General features: G+C 50.0%; 1 protein-coding gene across 1 annotated transcript; it reads right to left on the bottom strand.

The window, feature by feature from the left end:
* Positions 1 to 584: 584 nt before the first annotated feature.
* LOC138846043 (cytochrome c oxidase subunit 7C, mitochondrial-like) lies at positions 585 to 6,861 on the bottom strand. Its single transcript, XM_070060469.1, has 4 exons — positions 6,858 to 6,861; positions 6,338 to 6,411; positions 4,156 to 4,366; positions 585 to 640 (listed from the first exon to the last, which is right to left on the bottom strand). Exons 1-4 carry the CDS (start codon positions 6,859 to 6,861, stop codon positions 585 to 587), a joined length of 345 nt encoding a protein of 114 aa, XP_069916570.1.
* Positions 6,862 to 16,682: the final 9,821 nt, after the last annotated feature.

The raw sequence follows: 16,682 nt of genomic DNA on the forward strand, positions 1-16,682 counted from the left end.
TGATTTCATATGCTAACTCTTATGGTTTTTATTTCTGATTTTTGTGACAACCAAAAAGATACAGATTTTGCATTCTGTTGAAGTAATCTTTTCTGTTTTCTACTATTTCTGTTAAGTTTAGATTGTTAGAAAGCATTGAGTGTTAAAAGTTAAAATTATTTTTATATATGTACATATTTTAAAACATGTGGTCACTTCATATGATTAAATCTGATCTACAACAGGTAAAAATCACCCTGACCAAATGGACGGATATTATTTCACAGTGTGAAGGAATTCTCTTCTGACCAGATACTTAAAGCTCTCTCAGCATCTTTAACAGGCTTTCTGAAAATCAGGGTTCTAAACTCTTTTGGCTTTGATATTTCCACTTGGGCCCCTGGAAATGTCAAAGGATATATCTCTCTTCCAGTAGAGATAATAAGTAATTGGGCTATTTGCATTATATTAAAAGTGTTGCCAAGATGTGAAATGATGCTGAACGTCACTTATAGGCATGGTTTTGTGTTTTGTCTTTTTCAGCTGCAGCAGCCTCTGGCTTGCAAGCCAGATTCTTTCAGGGGACTGACAAGGCTCAGCCAAGCTCACATGGCATAGCCGGGCAGTGCCAGTTCAAAATGTGGGTCAAAGGGAAATCCAGCTAAAAGGGGTGGAGGGTTCCAAAAGAGACTCAAGTGGCAGATACTAGATAGCTGGGTTCCAGAGCCCAAGAAAGCTTCAGTATGCACAGGCTACACAGAAGTTTCCAGAAGCCCAGAAAACATACTAGATGAATCCAGAAACTCGCTTTTAAGTTATGAGGTAAGCTCTAGAAGAAACTTACAGGTTACATGGTAATACCAGTTAAACCCAGCGACCCAGGCCCATTACCCACTGGCTGCATGGTGAAAATCTGCAGCCCTAATGTTGGCAGAGACGTCTGCCACAACTTCCCCTTAAGTTGGGCTCTGCGGTAAGCACCAGTGAAGTCTGAAAGCCCAAGAAGTGTGGCTACACCGTTAAATCTGGAAACCCAGATCAGCCTAAGCAATCAAGGAGGCTCGCCTCGTGCCTCCCTCCTCCTCTTTCCTCCTCCAGATGGGAAGCTGACTCTATCCCGCAGGGCGCTCCACTAGGTGTGCACTCTGATCCTAGAGGCTGCCTCTACAGTCTACTTTAGCAGAGATCAGGGGAAAGAGGAGCCAGCTAGGCAGCAGGAGCAATGTAAGGACAGGTGGCAGGGCCGGTGCTGAACAGCCTTCATCCAGTGAAAAGCTGCTGGGACAAAGGCCCACGTGACAAGATTGCTAAACCCAATCCTTCAAAACAAGCAGGCCCTAGGCCTGCTGACGGCTGCCCAAGGGGCGTCTGCTCCAAACATGTTTTTGGATCAAACTAGACAGGTACAAAAATCATGCTCAGACTTTCTTGGACAAGGCCAGACAAAGCCAGGACCAGGCCAAGCAAGGCAGGACTATCTGGCCCAGCCTCTGGTCGTGGAAGTCCTGGCCACTGCCCCTCCTTGGCCACACGGCTCCCACAGTCTTTCTGCTTCTCTGTGGACCATGTGTATATCGCCTTGTTCATTTTGTCTCTTAAGAGAATACAAGCCACCCGGCTCCAGACACTTCTGAGACAGGGCTTCCAGCCTGCCCCAGCAGACGAGATGACCAGTCCCCTGGACGGAGCAGGACAGTCTCTTCCAAGGCCGCCCTCAAACACACAGGGCAGATCACAAGAGGCGAATCCTCATAGGTAGCTCTATGCCCATGTGTCAGCTGGAAGAAGCTACAGAGACTGAGACCTTCACCCATTACCCCAATAAGATGATGGGCAACTTCTCTTGAAGGAAGGAGGGAATGTGAGGTAGGAAGTTAGAAGTTAACCTATGTGTGCAGGGGGAGGTGGGGAAGGGGCTGAGGAAAGAATGTAAGAGCCTAGGAAGCTCGCCCTGGAAGCAGCCCACAAAGTCCTGTGCACACCCCAGCATGGGGTGGTCTCAGCCTTCCCCCCAAGGAAAACTCCCCAGGAGACTCCTCTCTGCTCAGCACCAAATCGGTTCCCCAGCTTGATAACACTGGGGCAATAACACCTTCCCAGCCTTCCCCCAAGGAAGGCACCCTAGGGGTCGCCCCTCTGCCCAGCACCAGGGGGCTCCCCAGTCTGATAGCCCTGAGTAGTGAAACCTTGGGAGGAAGGTTACCTAATTCACACTCAGCAAACCCTAGTCCAGGAGGAGGAGGTGGAGGAGAAACGGCAGGAAGAACTGGACTGGGTTCCCTTATGAGCCCTAGTCTGAGTCCAGGATGTGTCCCAGCTCTCAGCTTTCCCACCTGGGCTGTCAGGTGTGTTCTCTCCTTAACCCACGTGATCCTGCTCACCCAGTCTGAACGGCTGGGCGCTCTGCCTCAGATTCCATCTGGAGAGGGGCCCATCCATTCTGACATCGCCCTATCCCATCAAACCTTGCTACCTCGCGTCCCACTGTCTTCTGTCTCACGTCTGAATCCTTTCTTGAATGAAGACAAGAATCTATCCCGCCCATCTCTGCTAACGTTTCCAAGACCAAATGCGGTTACTTAGGAAAATACATTGGTTAGAAACCTGCCTGGGGATCCTGTGGTCACCAGGTACTTTATTTTCTTTTTGTTTTGTTTTTTGATGGCTAAATTTGTAGATTTGAAATCACAAAATCATTGTATGAATCCTACATACAATGTATGTCTTCCTCTTCTACTTTTTCCAAAGATTAAAATCTTACTGCCCCATAGAAAAACTTTCCCAACCAGGGGGAGGCTAGACTTGTGATCAGGTAATGAAACACAATGACACACAAGTGCAGGATAGGCCGTCATATTAAGTGGCTCTCAGGTGGCTGTGGAGGAGTTAAAGGCAGGCACTAGCACATAAACAGAGAAAAACACAAGTGTCCACTTCTAGCAAATCAGCAGTTTTGCACGAGGGCTAAGAGGAAGCCTAACGTTACGGTGAGGGCTGGCCTAGGCACCTAATCTGTTCCATGAAGTGATTTGGAACCACGCAGAGCAACTCTTCAAGAATCCAGAAATAAATATGCGATTAAAAGACTGATTTCAAAACAATGCAACATCCTCTCACCAAACTCTGGAGGCCGGAGAGACTACCAGTTTGCAATGTACTTTACAACATTCATCTGCTCATATTCCAGTAGCAACCAAACTATTAAAATATCTAATTGCTAATTACTTTCCACTGCCTAAAACAAAGCCCTGCCAACTAGGCCCTTAAGATTTCAAAGCATAATTTAACTATTATCTTTTATCCCCTTCCTACTATTCAAACTCCAGAGTAAATTCAGAATATTTCTTAGTGTATGCTTCTATTTAAAATATTATTTTATTTAGTCTAAACAAGACTAATACTGGCCAGCAGTGCACATATCAGGCCAAAATTTCAGCTTCACGTTATAGGCCTGGGGATAAACGATGTTCTTAAATTTTTTCTCTCCCTTTAAAAGAAAGTTACAGACAATAGATAACTTTGCATTTCTCTTCTATATCATAAATTTCCAACAATGTGTTAATGCAAAGAAGCAAAATAAATAAAATCTCAGAATTTAAGGTCATATAACAAGCTAAATCGTATACATCTTGATTAAGAAAGTAATACTGGAATATTATCCAAATAACAAAGTAGGCGCATGCTCAATTATCACATTCCCTATGTCAGAGAAGAGGCACTAAGCATTCAAGTGGTAAGTTTCTTTACAAACTTACCTAGTATGCTATGAGTTCAAGAGTTTGATCCATTTTTCAATAAGACTGCACCCCCTGAAATGCTATTATCTGTTAAATGGATGACCTAAAACATCCTTTTTTTATGATTTATTTATTTGAAAGGCAGGGTTACAGAGAAAGAGGGAGAGACAGAGAGAAAGAGAGATCCTCCATCCACTCTTTCACTCCCCAAATGCTCACAACAACCAGGGCTGAGCCACCCTGAAGCCAGGAGCTTTTCCCAAGCCTCCCAGGTGGGTGCAGGGGTCCAAGCACTTGGGCCATCTTCCACTGCTTTCCCAGATGCATTAGCAGGGAGCTGGATCGGAAGTGGAGCAGCGGGGACTCGAACCAGTGCCCATATGGGATGCCAGCATCACAGTAGCGGCTTTACCTGCTACACCACAGTGCCAGCCCCAACATCCTTCTTTCTTAAGCAGGTGGTGGGGTACCAGGAAGAAAGGAGCAGCAAATGCAGACCCAAGATGCAAAGTCATCATAACTGGCAACCTCCACTGCTTTTCCACTGAAAATGGCAAATTCCTCCCTGAGCCCTCCTCACAGGGGCTCCTACAGACCACGGAACTTGTGAGCCTCCAGATGCTCTGTCCCAGCACGGCGCTATCGGAGCTCTGTGTGCAGCACAGAGACCCAGGGAGGGAGAGATGGCAGCGCCACCCCACGACCTCGATCGCCTGTGTGCAAGGGCCAAAAGCCGGGCACTTTTTTCTGTCTCTCTCGAACTTAATCTAAAACTTCCCAGATAAATAATAGCAACTTAATAACTTAACATGTAATCATCTATGATTTGGAATCATTTAGATTTTAGAAAATATACCACGCTGGCCGGCACCGCAGCTCACTAGGCTAATCCTCCGCCTAGCCGCGTCGGCACACCGGGTTCTAGTCCCGGTCAGGGCGCCGGATTCTGTCCCAGTTGCCCCTCTTCCAGGCCAGCCCTCTGCTGTGGCCCAGGGGTGCAGTGGAGGATGGCCCAGGTGCTTGGGCCCTGCACCCCATGGGAGACCAGGAGAAGCACCTGGCTCCTGGCTTCAGATCAGCACGGTGCACCAGCCGCGGCGGCTATTGGAGGGTGAACCAACGGCAAAGGAAGACCTTTCTCTCTGTCTCTCTCTCTCACTGTCCACTCTGCCTGTCAAAAAAAAATATATATATATACCACGCTAACATTAAACTAAATCATCATTGTCTCCAAGAATTTGGAAAAGAAATATGGTAACAAAACATTATTCACTGTAAGTGGAATAACCATAGGAGTACACGATTTGATTTGTGAAATTAGGTAAGCGATAGAAATATTGATTCTTCAAAGTAATTCACTAGCTGAATACTCATGTTTCCGTGGATATACTCAAATTGAAGTGCCAGTGATAACTCTCAGGAATTGTGGACATTCACTTAATTTAGCTTTTTGAGGACTAAGGAATTAAATTCAAAGCACATCTGCATGAAAAATGCTTTTTCATTTTATTTGGAAGAGAGACAGAGACACACAGAGAGAGATCCTACCTGCTGGTTTACTGTCCAAATGGCTGCAACAGCCAGGTCTGGGCCAGGTCCCAGAAACTGCTTCCAGGCCTCTCATGCAGGTGACAGAACCCCAGCACCTGGGCGATCACCCCTGCCTCCCAGGGTGTGCATTAGCAGGAAGCTGGATCAGAAGCAGAGCAGTGCAGACTTGAACCAGGGATGCAAACCAGGCACCTGGCTATGGGATGTGGATTTCCCAAGAGGCCACTTAACCACTGCATCACACGCCCACCCCACATCTGCATTTTTAGGTCCCACTGTGGTAAAACCGTGGAGTCATCTTTCATCTAAAATTCACACTGCAATTTATTCCATCAAAAGGGTTTCCTTGACAGAGAAACAAGGCACGGGCATTAGCATTTAATTTTTTTGGATTCATTTTCTACTTCCTTTCTTTTGAAGTGAGAGCTTTGCCTGCAAAACCCCGTAACTGGGGCCAGGCTGTGGAATAGTGGGTAAAGTCACCACCTGTGATGCCAGCATTCCATAAGGGTGCCAGTTTGAGTCCCTGCCGCCCCACTTCTGATCCAGCTCCCAGCTAACAGCCTGGGGAAAGGAGCAGAAGATAGTCCAAGTTCTGGGGCCCCTGCTACCCTCGTGGGAAACCTGGAAGAAGCTCCTGGCTCCTGGTTCCTGGTTTCAGCCTAGCCCAGCACTGGCTATTGTGACCATCTGGGGAGTGCACCAGTGGATGGAAAATCTCTCTGTCTCTCTCTCTGTCTCTGTAACTGACTTTCAAATACATAAATAAATCTTAAACACACACACGCACACACACACACACACGTAACTGATCAAGGCACGTGGTTGCCAGGTGCCTGGGGAACACGAGGCAGAACATCCCAAGGCAGATAGGCACCGGCAGGATTCCGTAGGAACGTGGGCTTCACTTCCTTTTTCCCCCATCCCCCAGCAAACTCCAACTCACAGCAGACTCCGAAGCAGCAGCTAATTTCAAAGCTACACCATGCCATCCGGCAGAGGGCTTCTGTCACAGGTACTTAAAATGAACTTTGCAACTGGGAAGCAACGGAGAAAACTCATGTTCATACCCTGGACGTGTTCATCCCCAGCAGCAGGGACCCCAGGGCCACCTGCTGAGCTGGGATGCGGCAGGATTCTTGGTCTGACAGAGGACAGCAGCCCCCAAGGGTGCTGCAGACTCCTTAGTACTTCCTCCCAGTAGGTCCACAGCTCAGAGCTGGGCCACGGGAGTCCTCGAGTCCTTGAGACCCACCCTTAGCCTGTGGTGCAGGGAAAGCAGAGCTAATTAACATCCCAATATCAACTCAGAAAAAAAAGTTTTCCTCTTAGAATTAAAACATCCAGGTACATCCTAAGACAGTGAGGAACACCCCAGGGACACACTGGCTGCAGTGGTGATGTGCAGAGGGTAGCCAGGGTCCCCACCCAGAGGGTCTTTGCATGCAGGCATTGAGTCAGCAGAACGGAAGCATCCCACCTTTGTCCAATGCTTAGGAGCTCCTCCAGGAGGTACAAGAGCTCCAAAAACTTGTAGAAAACGGAATTCAAAGATAAGTTCTTTTGGTGTAAAATGTTTTTGAAACTCACGCATGGTTTTTCGTAATACAAATTTTCTGAGTATCCTCCATATGCATAGATTTTTTGCATCAAAGTAGATTTATCTGTTAATTCTATTTTCCATGACGTTTCGAAGTATCCTCTTGTTATCAACCAAAATTTGTTCCAGCAGCATTTCATAGCCGGCAGTAGGATGTGCAGCCAGCAGGGGGCGCGGTGCCCATAGGCTGCTGGCCTTTCGCAATCGCAGGGCATTTGAAGGACCGCAAGTCTTCCAAGCAGGGTCTGCAACTCTCGGAGGAAGGGCGTGATCAAGACCCAGTAAGAGGAGGATGCCCTTGGTAAGACTAACACTCGGGAGTGAAGAACTGCGGCATCATAGATGTACACTCCACCCCTGCCCTGAAGACTAGATTGTTGAACAAGGGCCAAGCTAGTTCAGAGAAAGGGAGCCCTGGAGAGGACACGAGGGAATACAAGGGTCTGCACAGGAGAAAACGAAGACTACACCAGATCTCGTCAAGCCGGGTGGCGCATGCAGGAGCACCACTAAATCCCAAACCCACCAGCCCTGTCCCTGCCAGGACCCACCTCGGCGGTAGCTGCCACTCCGTACCCTCAACTAACAGGGGACTGAAAATTCCCAAGGAGAAAAGACTGTGTCTTCCCTGAACATGCGTTTTTGTTTTTGTTTGTCCTTGAACCCCATTTAACAAGTATTTACCTACATTTACGTCGTAATAGGCACCTTCAATACTCTAGGGGTGACACAAGCTCAGGAGAGGAGAGGGGCTGGCATCTGGCCTAGCGGACTGTGTCACGTCACATAACCAAGTGCCTGGGTTCAAGTCTCTGCGACTCTGCTTCCTATTCCTGCTTCTTGCTGATGCACACCTGGCAGGCAGCAGGTGATGGTCTGAGAACTTGGCTCCCAGCCGCCCATGTGGGAGACTGGGCAGAGTTCTCCACTCCTGGTTTCTGCCTGACTCAGCTCCAGCTGTTGTGGGCACTTGGGAAGTGAACCAGCAGATGCAAGCTCTTTGTCTCAATTTCTTTGCTTCTCAAATAGGTATTTATTAAAAACTAAATTATACAGGAGGTTTGGGTAGACATACACAAATACTCCACTGCTTATATAAGGAACATGAGTTTCTGTGGGTCTTGGTGTCCTCAGGGTTCTAAGGAACAATACCTCCATGGATGCAGAGTGAGAACTGGAACAAAATTCTCAAAACCTGGATTAGAAATCTTATTAGTACTTGGGGCCAGCACCACGGCGTAGTGGGTTAAGCCCCCACCTGCAGCACCAGCATTCCATATGAATGCCCGTTTGAGCCCTGCCTGCTCTACCTTTCTGATCCAGCTCCCTGCTAATGTGCCTGGGAAAGCAGAGGAGGGGCAGCCCAAGTGGTTGGGTCCCTGCACCCACGTGGGAGATCCTGAAGAAGCTCCTGGCTCCTGGCTTTGCCCTGGCCCAGCCTTTACCATTGCAGCATTTGGGGAGTGAACCAGCAGATGGAAGGTCTCTCTCTCTCTCTCTCTGTCTCTCCCTCTCTCTAACTCTGCCTCTCAAAACTTTTTTTTAAAAAGAAGTCTTAGTACTGAACGGTTTCTTAAAATCTTTACATACAGTTTTTGGCCCAATGTGAATTTGCATATCATTGTATCTGATCTGCATAATGATTTTGTAACTCAGCAGGAACCTTGAAGCCATTAAACTCACTTTCGATTTTTCTCTTTTCCCATCTGGAAATCTTTTGAAGAAAGGATTTAGATTTGAAAACAGGAACGGTGTTTAAATTTGTACTAACAGCTAGTTTGTTTTCCAGGGTTATTTACAATATTTTGTTTTATTCTTATAAGAAGGTGAAATTCACCTTTTGCCCCAAAATGTTAATACTCAATTGAGGAGCTTCTTTTTCACTTGGAAATAATTTTTTTCCTTCCCTTTGGAAGACTCACTTCTGTCCCCTATTTAAATGAATTAACATAAGTGACAGCATGCAATTCAGAGCCCAAGCCTCTTTGCAAACATGGCATTCCCGATCTGCAAGGTTTCTTTCGTTTTTTTTTTTTTCTGGAAGCCTGGAAGGCTGTTCATAAAGGCTGGTGCATTTAGAGTATTGGAGGTGTGGTTGCACTCCCTAATCTTTCTCTCTGGGAGACATCCAGTCCCTTTCTTGTGGATTACATGAACAAGCAGGATCTCTCAAAACCAGTATAAATAGGAAACCCACAGAGCTTGAGACACAGAATTGCTGTATTGTCCACAAGTGTACAGAGGAGGTCTAATTAATTCTAATTGTCCTTGATTTGAAACGTTTCACCCAACCCTTCATAAACCACCAGATAGAAATCGCTCATGGATTCCAGAATCCCCAAGGATTCCCCACTCCCCATCCCAAACCCAATCCCCAATCCAAACCAATGCATCTGGGCTTTTTCATAGCGATGCATCTCTCTCAAACAATAGATGAAGTGATTAAATTAGACAATGTGAAGATTGAGTAGTAGGATTTTCCCCCTAGGGAAAAGAAAAGTAGCAGGTGACTGATTAAGTCACCCTGAAATTCCCTGAACTGTCATACACACATTTATCCTCTAGGGGGCATGAGTTCCCTGTTGCTGGTGAGAAACCACCTCCTTCAGTCCAGAATTTTGCCTCTTGGAGACCCTGCGGGAAAATTCATCCAGCCAGGCCTTCATCTGAACAGAAAGAAACTGCTCCTGCTTGGAATGAGATAGAATTGCAACCCAGAAACTCGAAGCTTTCATTGCAGCAGACAGAGGCACAGCGGTTCTTCTCATCTGTTCTGACTGCTGGGCCACTCGCAGGTGAAGCTCCACCGGCACCCTCTGGATCAGATCTGAGGACACCTGGCAGAAGCCGCGAGCTAGGACAACAGGAAACAGCAAGGGTCATTTTTCACACCCTGATGCTGCACAGATGCGCTTAGCCAGCTGCTCCTCCAGGCCCGTGTTAGAAACAGATCTGAGAAACAGGTGCTCCGTCCAGTCTCAAGTAGGTGGCCACGGCCTGGGCTCCCTCCCCCAAGGAGCTCAAGGAGCGGCTACAAGGAGGTAATTCTGGGGTGCAGGAGTGAGGAACGGGCTTGTAGGGCCAAGCTGGTCACTACAGGAAGTGGGAAGCCTCGCCCCGAAGGAGGAGGGCTCACGGTGGGTCTGCTCCCAGGAACCCCTTCCAAGTGCCTTACAGACCACACCTCAGAATCAGCATACCCACCGGCTCCCTGCCGTTTGCCAAGTGTCGGCCCCTTAGGGGTTTAATTCCTCCCACATTCAGGGCTCAGATTTCCCAGAGGCTGCGAGAGGCCCCGGGCAGACAGCGAGAGAGAAACCCGATGTGGCTGAGGCACAGCGCCACACGCCCACGCCAAGCTGGTTGCTGTGGCAATGGCTGGAGTCAAAATTGGACAGGGGCGGGCGCTTGGTGCATTGCTTAAGATGCCGCGTGGGATGTCTGCACCCCCTCTCGGAGCCTGGGTTGGAGTCCCAGCCTTGCCCTCCAGTTCTGGCTCCCTGCTAATGTGCGCCCTGGGAGGCAGCAGGTGATGGCTCAAGCACTCCAGTCCCTGCCCACCGTGGGAGAGGTCTGGAAGGAGTTCCCATCTCCTGGCTGCAGCCTGGCCTAGCCCTAGCTGTTTTCATCATTTGGGGAGAGAACCAGCGGATGGCAGATCCATCAGTCAATCATCTCTCTTTCTTCTGGCCAAATAAATTTTTTAAAAGGACTGTCAGGGTGGCCAGTGGGGCACAGAAGTGTCCAGTACATGCAGGCTCACGGTGCCTCCCTTATTTGCCTCAAATTTGGGCCTGGCATGGGATCACCAATGTCTGCCCTTAGCATACCATTAATTTATTTAAATGAGATACAACTCTCAAGGTCTGTAAGAGCTCCAGTGGAGTTTTCTCTCACCTCCTGGATACAGAGGAAGATGCCGTGTCAATGATCCCCTGCTGATATCTGTGTCTCCCGCAAAACTTTCAATGTCAGCGTAAAGGTCATTGTCGGTATGAAATAACCAAAGTTGCAGACGCTGGACAGCTTAAGGTTTGCTGTCACAGGGCAAAACGTCCCCCCTGGAGCCCGTGTGTCTTGAAAGCTCTTTTTGGAAATAATATGTGCAAGGATAATTATATGGGCTTTTAAAATTTATTCATTTATCTGAAAAGCAGAGACAGAGAGGGAGAGGGAGAGCGAGAGCTTCCATCCATGGGTTCACTTCACAAATGGCAATAGCCAGGCTGAGGCCAGGAGCCTGGGACTCCATCCCAGTCTCCCCCATGGGTAGCAGAGGCTCAAGGACTTGGGCCATCTTTAGCAGTCTCCTCAGTGCATTAGCAGGGAGCTGGATCAGAAGTGGAGCGGCCAGGAATTGAACCAGCGCTCTGCTATGGGAAACCAGCGTCACAAGTGCTAGCTTAACTTGCTCCACCAGAATACCAGCCCTGCCATTTTTTATTTCCCTAGTTTTAAAAAATGTGCTATTATGGAAAATTTTGTAAACAAAGAGAATAGTATAATGAACCTTCCTTGTACCATCAACTTCTGGCCATTTCTCTCACTCAGTTAAAAATTGATGTAGCTGCAAGCAACAGAAAACCTAATTATGTGATCTTAAAAGTACTAGTAGCTCAGATCACACAATGTCTAGAGATATGCAGTCCAGGACTAGAGTAGAATTGAATAATGTCTTTAAAATCTCAGTTCCTGCTGTTTTCTTACTCTAGAATGTGGCTGCAAAATGGTTGCTAAGCCCCCAGAAATCACAACTTTGTTCCAGGAAAGAATGCAGCAGGACAAACAAGAACAAAGGAAGGCCAACTGCTTTGAAAAACCTCTCCCTGGAGCTCCGCCCAGCAGCTATCACTTATATCCCTTTGGCTGTGACAGGGTCACATTTCTCCACTTACTGCAAGGGAGTGTGGGAGGTGAGTCATTTTAGCCAGGGACAAAGCTGTCCTGAATTACATCAGGGTCCCACTGGTCAGGAAGAAGGGGCCTCTGGCCTTTCTCCCCTACTTGTCCCGTCTTGACCGTTCAGGATATTCCTTTATTTGACATTCATTCTTTGCAAGAGTCCCAAGGCCTGGACCTGGTGCTCTGGGGGAAAAAAAAAAAAAAAAAAAAAAAAACAGAAGGAGAAAGAAAGAAAAAAAGAGAGAAATGCCTTTTGCTCTTCAAGGGGTCCTAGTCTAACCTATAGCCAGAAGCCAGTCCATGCTATCTAAACTTGATAAATCCAGAGTCACACACGAACACATGAAAGAAATGGAGGTGGCCCCTCAAAAGAACAAAACCAGAACAGGTTTAAGGGGTTGGCTACCTCTGGGGCCAGGCTGGGGGGCAGGGAGATGCAGAGCTGGGCCTTGTTGATTCCTTGATAGGTTATATCATTCTTCTCTCCTGCCTGGGGCCTTTGCATTTTAACCATGTGCCTGTATAATGTTGATAAAACATTTTTAAGTTGTGAAAACTATCGCAGTAAGCATCTTGGTGCATAAGGAATGGTTGCCATTTTAGCTTATGTTTATTCTTAGAATCTCCGTGCAAAGATCACTGATACAGACTTGCTTCTGGGAAGGGGGTGGGTTGAGGAAGAGTTGAACTGGAATGCCATATATAAACTACCATGCATGCGGCCGGCACTCGGGACACAGTTCAAAACAAAGCAGTCCCCCGGTGCCCTGTCCAGGCTCCAGGCCCTTCCCAGGAACTGTCACAAAGACATATAGCTCTTTGGGTGACATTCCTCCCGGCCTCCTGCTAATACCAGCGGGCTGTAGCGAGCAGCGTTTTGCCAGTGTCACGTCGGGTTTCTGGAAACGGGCACACACATATGTAATTTCACTACAGATTGTCATGTTCCCCTCCAAAGGGGCTGAGCCACCGCCACCTCCCCACACCCTGTCCATGTTTTCTCCTCGCAGTCGCATCCAGGGAGATGACCATCTAACTGTGGTTCAGCCTCACCCGAAGGGCATGTAACAGACTCTCAGTGTAGCCTGAATTTCCATTCCTCAGACACTTGGCGTTCCACTTTGCTGCTCCCCAGCCTGAGTGTCTTCTTGAAAAATAAGGGTCACTTGGGCCCTGCCAGCCCAAGAAATCCATCTTCTGCCTTCTGAGCCGCTGGAATGGGGGCCGGAAGTGGCCAGGTGGCAGCTGTGTGAAGTGGAACCCCACTGTGTCCCTTGGTAGGAGAGCTCACTTCTCCCCGGGGAAGCAGGGCTTCGAGTCCATCAGAGCCTGAAGCCGAGGGAGCACCAGGCGGAAGAGCTGCGAGTGGGCCACGGCGATGGCGGCACAAGGGGCCACCACGCGTGCTCCCGCCTGGGGCTCCGGAAATCCGTTCCCGCGGATCGGGAGACCGCGCCCCCCTCACGGCGCCAGGTTCAGCACATCCTCCACACACACACACACACCCAACCCTGGATGGTCCCACGAGGTGTCATCCCAGCCAGCGTCTTCGCGGCCCTTCTCAGGCCTGGTAACGCCAGGTGAAGCGCACAGTAGGCCCAGCGGTCACACCCTCACCAGAGGACAGGGCCTTAGGCAGAGACGGCGCAAGCCAGAGCCCTGACTCAGGAGACGGCAGATGCCGGCGGGGGCACCGCCAGCGGGGGCGGCAAACCCACACCCACACCTAGTTGAAGTTCCTCTAAGGGGAGGCCCACGTTGTGGTACCCTGGGGTAAGCCACTGCTGGTGACGCCGGCATCCTGTATCAGAGCGCTGGTTCAAGTCCCCGCTGCCCCACTTCCAATCCAGCTCCCTACTAATGGCCTGAGAGAGCAGTGGAAAACAGTAAGGGACGGCACAGGTACTTGGGCCCCTGCACCCATGTGGGAGACCCAGATAGAGTTCCTGGCTCCTGGCTGCAGCCTGGCCCAACTACAGCTGTTGTGGCTATCTGGGGAGAGAACCAGTGTATAGAAGCTCGCTCTCTCTCTCTTGCTCTCCCTCCCTCCCTGTCACTCTGCCTTTCAAATAAATAAACTATTTTGTTTAAAGATGAGTTCCTCTAAGGAAGAAAACCTCCAGCTTACAGGCTAGAAGGGGTCACATGTAATCCCCAGGTTTCTTCTTCTCTGGGGATGGAGCCACAACGGGCGTCCTGTTGCCAGCACGTTAGTGGATCAGCAGAAGCAGGGGTCGGATTGGCCTTGGAGAGTGGGACTGGGACTGTGAGACCAGAGCAGAGCCCCCGACCCTCCCACTGTGAGCCCCCAGTGTAGGCCCCTGGCTCCAGTACTGCGGGGGACACGGAAGCTGCTTTACCTCCCACCGGAGCAGTCACCCTGTCCACCTGCTGTTGATGCAGGTCTCAGGCCTGGACGCCCTAAACCCTTGGCCTCTGCAGTCAACTCCTGAGCCTTTGAAGGGTGAACCTGTGAGTGAACGCCCTGGGTTACTAACAGGACTGGAAAGAACACATTAACAGAGCTCAAGCCTAGTGCCAGAGGCTGTGCTGATCTAGCCCAATAAAGGTAGTCAGGGGCTGGCGCTGTGGCATAGCAGGTAAAGCCACCGCCTGCAGAGCCGGCATCCCGTATGGGCGCCCGTTCATGTCCCAGCTGCTCCACTTCCAATCCAGCTCTCTGCTATGACCTGGGAAAGCAGAAGATGGCCCAAGTTCTTAGGCCCCTGCACCTGCGTGGAGACCTGGCTCCTGGTTTCAGATCAGCCAAGCTCCGGCCATTGCAGCCATCTGGGGAATGAACCAGCGGATGGAAGACCTCTCTCTCGAGTGCCTGGGCTCGAGTCCCGGCCTGAGTCCTGACTCAGCTTCCTGCTAATACAGACCTTGGAATTGAGTTCTGGGCTCCTGGCTTTGGCTTGGCCCAGCCCTGGCTTTTGTAGGCATTGTGGGAATGAACCAGCAGATGGAAGATCTTTCTCTTTCTCTCTGCCTTTCAAATAAATAATTACATTTTTAATAAAGCAAAAGCTGAAATTAAAAATAAAAAAGCAGCTGGTAAGTGAAGTCTAGCGAGCAGGTACGGCCGCCCTGGAGGATCACAGAGTAAGGACAGCTTGAGGGCCCCAGATTCAATGTTCCCCAACTGGGATCCGGGATTCCCGGCTCAGAAACACTGGCGCCACCATCCACCCTGGCAGCTCTGCTTTATACCCGGGAAACAGTGGCCTGGGGAGGATCCCACATACAGGCGCCCTGTGTGACCTCCACAGTGCCACCCAGCCCCTGTGCTCCTCAGCCCGTGAGCCTCCGCCACCCACGGCCAACCCCCTATCCCAGGGCCCCCGTGCCCTTCCCTCATTGTGGGTGCATTCCCTGCACTGCGTCGGGTGAGTGCTGCCCCCCTGCCTCATGTGTGTGGCACCTCGTCCCCAGCTCACCCACGCTGGGAGCACCCCTGAGAATGACAGAAACTGCACCCTGCGCCCAGATGGGCCCTTCCTTCCTCCTCCACCCAGGGAACCCCTCTGCTGGTTCAGAGTTGAGCAGATCACACAGCTGATCCCCTCCCCCCCCCACCCCCCCCCAACTGCAGCATTCTGCAGAGCGGAAGGCAGCACTGTTAACAAACACATCAGACAACAGGCAAACTGAGGCACACGGTCGCATCCGGAGCCCAGCTCCCAGGCCTCGGGCCCCACGCCTCACTGTCTGTTAGAACGCTATTTCCCAAGCGGCGTCTACGGGAGATTTTATTCCAGGCTTCTCAGACACAAAACAAGGAGCAGCCATCGTGGTGCCTGGGAAGCCCACACGCCATTTCGGAAGACCTGGTATGAGGCCCATCTGCTCTGCTTTCCCATCCGGCTCTGTCCCCGTGGGTGGCAGGGACCCAAGAACTTCAGCCATCACCTGCTGCCTCCCAGAGTGCGCGTGAGCAGGAAGCCGGATCCGAAGCAGAGGCAGGACTCACACCTAGGCTCTTGGGTGCCAATACAGGCGCCCCCAGTGGCAGCTTCACTGCTGGGCCACAATACCGCTCACCGTGTTCACTCTAAGCACTCTAAGATTACTACCTAGGGGCGGGCGCTGTGGCGTAGCAGGTAAAGCTGCCATCTTCTGTGTCAGCATCCCATGTGGGCACCGGTTCGAGACTCAGATGCTTCACTTCCAACCCAGCTCTCTGCTATGACCTGGGAAAGCAGTAGAGGATGACCTAAGTCCTTGGGCCCCTGCCCCCACGTGGGAGACCTGGAAGAAGCTCCTGGCTCCTGGCTTCAGATCAGCACAGCTCCAGCCATTGTGGGCATCTGGGAAGTGGACCAGTGGATGAAAGACCTCTCTCTCTCTCTCTCTCTCTCTGCCTCTCCTTCTCTCTGTGTAACCATGACTTTCAAGTAAAATAAGTAAATCTTTAAAAAAAAAAAAAGGTTACTACATAAAAGGAACATATATAAAAAAAAAATCCAAAGACACAGGTGCTGGCAAAGTAATCAGGCTATGCCTTTGCACCATTATCTCTTGTGGGACACATCCCAGCGTGGGAGAGTTCTTCCATCAAAGCTCACGCGTGAACACGCCCACCACCACAGCATATTTGCCCCTGGAAAAACACCCCAGCTGCACTTTTTTCTTCTTCCAAATTACAGTGGGCTTCAGTCACATGACCAAAAGGCTCACAAGACCTGCCCTGGTTAAGAGCGAGCTTTGTGAGTAGGAACTGTGGATCCACTTTCCATCCAGATCCTTCCACAGCTGAACACTTTGTGCCCGTAAGTGGGTCCTGAGATGTCTCAACCATGGTTCATCTTGGCTTCTGTTTCTGCTGCCCTGACCCATCCTCAGCCAGGACCCAGGCCAGCCTTGTCTGTAGGAGGCCCACCCAGCCCTCCGTGTGGCCACCTGTGTCCGAG

The sequence above is a fragment of the Oryctolagus cuniculus genome, chromosome 1 (genome assembly GCF_964237555.1).
Source record: "Oryctolagus cuniculus chromosome 1, mOryCun1.1, whole genome shotgun sequence".
In the NCBI taxonomy this organism is placed as follows: domain Eukaryota; kingdom Metazoa; phylum Chordata; class Mammalia; order Lagomorpha; family Leporidae; genus Oryctolagus; species Oryctolagus cuniculus.